The sequence below is a fragment of the Nematostella vectensis genome, chromosome 9, assembly GCF_932526225.1.
Source record: "Nematostella vectensis chromosome 9, jaNemVect1.1, whole genome shotgun sequence".
Taxonomy (NCBI): domain Eukaryota; kingdom Metazoa; phylum Cnidaria; class Anthozoa; order Actiniaria; family Edwardsiidae; genus Nematostella; species Nematostella vectensis.
Genome location: NC_064042.1, coordinates 7125740 through 7131000, shown reverse-complemented (window position 1 = coordinate 7131000; position 5261 = coordinate 7125740). Strand labels below are relative to the sequence as shown.

At 48.5% G+C, this 5261-nt stretch overlaps 1 protein-coding gene across 1 annotated transcript; it reads left to right on the top strand.

The window, feature by feature from the left end:
- The first annotated feature begins 223 nt into the window (after positions 1 to 223).
- LOC116601918 (ankyrin repeat, PH and SEC7 domain containing protein secG-like) lies at positions 224 to 5165 on the top strand. Its single transcript, XM_048733097.1, has 6 exons — positions 224 to 407; positions 1406 to 1664; positions 2919 to 3033; positions 3554 to 3822; positions 4393 to 4546; positions 4844 to 5165. Exons 1-6 carry the CDS (start codon positions 241 to 243, stop codon positions 5023 to 5025), a joined length of 1146 nt encoding a protein of 381 aa, XP_048589054.1. The 5' UTR covers positions 224 to 240; the 3' UTR covers positions 5026 to 5165.
- Positions 5166 to 5261: the final 96 nt, after the last annotated feature.

The following is a 5261-nucleotide window of genomic DNA, read 5'->3' as shown; positions in this document are numbered from 1 at the left end:
ATCACCTAGTTGATGTGACCGGATTCCACCTAATTCGCCCCAATAGCCTACTTGTAGGCTTTGATAGTTTTTCCGGCACGAAAACCCCGAAGTTCGCATACCATGGCCGCCATCTTGGGTAACGCGATCCGCAGTGGGAAGGGGAGGAGTAGAAGTAGGCTACGCCCCAAGCGCGCGCACGATGGCACCATGTCTATGACGTACAGAAAGAATAGAGCGCTTTTCAAAACACACACGAGGATGGGTGCAGGAGCGAGCCGGGTTCTTCCGCGTCAATCGCCTAAGTGTCTAAGAGACATGGAGTCGCGGAAAAAGCTTTTCATGGGTGCAATATGCGGGAGTCCGCTTCTTGTGATGGACGCACTTGACCACGGAGAAAACCCCAACAAACCGGCCAGGGATACACGGTGAGTGTTAACCACGGGGAAAATCCCCAACAAACCAGCGAGGGATACACGGTGAGTGTTAACCACGTAGAAACCCCTAACAAACCGGCCAGGGATGCACGGTTAGTGTTAACCACGGAGAAAATCCCAACAAACCGGCCAGGGATACACGGTGAGTGTTAACCACGGGGAAAATCCCCAACAAACCAGCGAGGGATACACGGTGAGTGTTAACCACGTAGAAAACCCTAACAAACCAGCCAGGGATACACGGTGAGTGTTAACCACGGAGAAAACCCCAACAAACCGGCCAGGGATACACGGTGAGTGTTAACCACGTAGAAAACCCCAACAAACCAGCCAGGGATACACGATGAGTGTTAACCACAGGGAAAACCCCAACAAACCGGCCAGGGATACACGGTGAGTGTTAACCACGGGGAAAATCCCCAACAAACTAGCGAGGGATACACGGTGAGTGTTAACCACGTAGAAAACCCTAACAAACCGGCCAGGGATGCACGGTTAGTGTTAACCACGGGGAAAATCCCAACAAACCGGCCAGGGATACACGGTGAGTGTTAACCACGGGGAAAATCCCCAACAAACCAGCCAGGGGTACACGGTGAGTGTTAACCACGGGGAAAACCTCAACAAACCGGCCAGGGATACACGGTGAGTGTTAACCACGGGGAAGTGCCCAACAAGCGAGCCATAGGTACACGGTGGTCAAGGGGGAACCGCAACAAACCAGCCATAGGTACAAGGTGAGTTGATCAAGGGGAAACTCCAACAAACAAGTAATGGATACACGGTGAGTACATTATATACACGGGAAAAGGGGCCATAGATACACGGTGAGTATTAACCACGGGAAAAAAACCAACAAGCCAGCTGGATACCCGGAAATTATTGACTACAAGGATATCCCAAAACAAGCTAGCCATGGATACACGGTGAGTGTAACTGCGGGGCCACCGTGTTTGTTATACGTATAACACGCTGCTTGTCTGTCATAGTATGACCGCGCTGCATTACGCCGCCCGTTATGGTAATGAGAAGTGTATCGAGCTACTTCTGAAGAGTGGTGCAAAGCTTAATGTGCCTCAGAGGTATGGCTGGCGACCGATCCACGAGGCGGCTATGAATGGGCATACCGAGTGCGTGCGCATGCTTCTGAGATATGGCTCGCACGCCAATGCCAAAACGGGGAAGACAATACGAAACATGACGCCGTTACATTACGCTGCACGAATGGGACATCTGGATTGTGTGAAGGTTGGTGAGAACGCGGGATATCCATTGGGGGCGTTCGCTTTGGAAGTCGCGCACTTATAGAGCATTCGAAACAAGATCATGGTCTGGCTAAACTGCATTTTGTTTTTGGAAATGATTGCGTGTTGAGGGTCTCAATTAAACTGTTCTTGTCTGATGGATAGCAAAAGAGCATTCGAGCGTGCTATTCTCTAATGTTTACACCAATTTCTTCGCTACGGTCCTTTACGCATGTCATGAAAATTAGCCGAAAACTGCGAGTACATCGAAAGTTCGGGGAACTATTCGGGGTCCATTCTGCTAGCTACAGTCATTTACACATTATAATCATATTGTCATAACAGTATATCCGTGCTTCTAACAAGTCCTATTAGAGATGGGTGCAAACATGGGTACGAACAACTTAGCACAACCTCCCCACCTTCTTTTGTTAGCTACACGAACAACACAGTGGCTGACTTAGCCTTCTTAGCAAGCGTTCCTGTGGGTTTCTGAGGAAAGCTACAGTCTAGCTACAGTCCTTTACACATTATAATCATATTATCATAACAGTATATCCGTGCGTCTAACAAGTCCTATTGGAGATGGGTGCAAACATGGGTACGAACAACTTAGCACAACCTAGCTACAACTTAGCTACAGTCCTTTACACATTATAATCATATTATCATAACAGTATATCCGTGCGTCTAACAAGTCCTATTGGAGATGGGTGCACGTGTAGACCACTTGGCGCCTCGCCCCCCCCCCCCCCCCCCGTCTTTTGCGCTTTACACCTATAATACCTACGGTCTATTACGCATGTCTTAACAGTGTATCTGTACGTCTAACAGGTCTTGGTGGAAATGGGTACCGTTTGGTCCACCATGCCCCCCCTCCCCCCTTCTGCTAGCAACGGTCCCTTACATATATCATAAAAGTGTATCCGTGCGTCTACCAGGTGCTGGTGAAAAAGGGTGCACGTGTGGCGCCCACCACCAATCCCCCCCCCCCCCGCCTTTGCAGATCGTATCCGTACGTCTAACAGGTCCTTGTGGAAATAGGTGCACGTGTGGCGCCCACCACCAATCCCCCCCCGCCTTTTTCCAGCAACGGTCCTTTCACGCTTATTATAACAGATCGTATCCGTACGTCTAACGGGTCCTGGTGGAAATAGGTGCACGTGTGGCGCCCACCACCAATCCCCCCCCCCCCGCCTTTTTCCAGCTACGGTCCTTTCACGCTTATTATAACAGATAGTATCCGTACGTCTAACAGGTCCTGGTGGAAATGGGTGCACGTGTGGACCACACCAATGAGCTCTACGAGACGCCCTTCCACGTGGCTGCAATGCGAGAACAAGTGCCCGTCATGGAATATCTACTAGACCAAGGTATGTAACGTGACAAAGTACAGGAAATGTGTGACAATACGCGTTGTAAAACAAGACATTTTATGTTGTTTTTAGAGAATGTAGCCCTAAAACAAATTGCGAAACATGCTGTGTCCTGAGGAACGAGGCAGATACTATTCAATGTTGTTTTGTTCTATTTCAAATTTCAAAGAGTCCTGTTCTTTTTGTGAGTCGCGTTTGACAAGGGGAAACATCGATATTCATAGAGGCGGGGACAGGGCCGTAGCAGGGGGTGGGGCACGTGTCTCCCCCAATATTTTCGAAAATCATAAGGAAATGACCAGTAGGGGCGTTGCTGTACCCCTCAATATTTTCTTAATGTTCCTGTATTGTGCTAGGCTCCATTTCCAGCTAGTTTCTGTGGAAATCCAGCCTAGTATTGTGCCCCCCTCCCCCAATCTTACGTGGCCTGCAACTGCTATGGGGGATGTATCATAGCGTGACTTCAGGCGTACGCACACGAATGGCCTTTTGTATAACACGTGATTTCATAACACAGGGGCCAACATCAACGCTCGCACCCTGAGCAACATGGACGCCACGTACTTCTCAGTCATGATTGGCTCGCTCCAGGCCGTTCGCATGCTAATGGAGCGTGGTATTGACCTGGAGGCCGTGTATCGGGACGGGTGGCGCTTGATTCATGTTGCCTCGGATAACGGCCGTGTCAAGGTCCTCGTCACGCTCCTGGACGCAGGAGTCGACATCGAGAGCAAGACCTACGAGAGACGGCTCACAGCTGTACACGTGGCCGCAAGGCAAGGACAGGTAACCATGACAACATTATGTGCACATGACTACAAAAATCAACACTCCCACAGGGTAGCGCAGCTTACTTACCGGGGGTACGACGGTGCACGTGGCCGCCAGACAGGTCACCATGACAACATAAATGGGGTCGCATCTTGGGCGTACCATGGATGTTTACAGAAATTCCGGAATGAGATCTTAGTTTTTCCAGACTGCCATAATGGTAAGAAAAAGTTCCCTATATTCCAGAATTGCCGGGTTGACTTATGTACCATTTGCTTCTGTACCCAGAAATTCTACTTTTGGGATCCTTGGTAATAGTGGTCGATGGGGCCTCTGTCAAGTATTCTATGGATAAAACTGCAAATGGTACACGATTTTCTGGAATTTCTGGTATCCATGGTGAAAAGTGGACTACCTCTTAAGCAACTCCACATTTTCCGGAATTTTTCCAGTGGGAGGAATCTGTACCATTTACAAAATAACCAGAAGTACCGGAATTCCCGATTAAAAGGTAAACAACCCATGTTTCAGTCATGGGGGTCAAATCTTTGCGAATGAATAACATCTAGAGATTCCGTTTGACAGGTTGGATGTCTCAGGGTACTGAGGTATTATGGTGCGGACATGCACGTGCTGTGTACACGTGGTCAGACGGCGCTACAAAACGCGGTCAAGCGCAAGCATGCTGAGTCAGCAAGATTTCTTATCGACGCCGGCGTTGACGTCAACGTGGTCAGCGGTGAGTACCATAACAAAGAGTCTACTCCAAGAGCTTAGCAAAGTCTCATTAAAACAAAAGGCCAATCAGGGCAGCAGCAGGGGGCGGGGCACTGGAGGCACACCCCACCTCCCATTATTTCCAAAAATGAAAAGAAAATGACCAGTAGGGGCGTGGCGGTGCCCCCATTGTTTTCTCAATGTTTTTGTATCGTTCTCCCCCCCCCCCCCCCCCCCGAATAATTCGAGGCCTGCTACGGCTTTGCCAATACAAAAGGAGGGCTGGTTGTCCAATAAGATGTGCTGCTTTGTATTTCAGATTACACTAAAGAGACGGCACTACACATGTGTATGCTGCATAAAGATGTCACCTTGCTCAAAATGCTTCTTGTGGCCGGGGCAGACCCAACTTACAAAGATCACTGGGAAAAGACAGCTCTAGACTTAGCGTGGGATAAAGAGAGCCGAAAACTGGTATTAGCAAGTTTTCACAACAAGTGACATGATATAAGAACAAGTAAAACTGTTTAGACAAGTTATCACAACCTGTAATTCAAGCTTCCTTCGCGTGTTTATAGATTGTGGATTGTTTGCGGAAGATGGTTAGAAAATTTGTTCAATAAATGCACTTTCTAAAAAGATGTATTGGAATACAAATAGTCTATGTTAACCTTGTTATCGAAACATTAAACACGCTTACGGCGCGAACCTCCCCATAAAGTTCAAATACGACATTA

Excerpts from the sequence above, each read along its gene's own strand:
- LOC116601918 (XM_048733097.1), top strand. The coding sequence starts at position 241 with ATGGGTGCAGGAGCGAGCCGGGTTCTTCCGCGTCAATCGCCTAAGTGT. Across the intron at positions 3,034-3,553 it reads GGAATATCTACTAGACCAAG|GGGCCAACATCAACGCTCGC; the intron begins GTATGTAACGTG and ends TTCATAACACAG. Across the intron at positions 3,823-4,392 it reads TGGCCGCAAGGCAAGGACAG|GTTGGATGTCTCAGGGTACT; the intron begins GTAACCATGACA and ends TCCGTTTGACAG.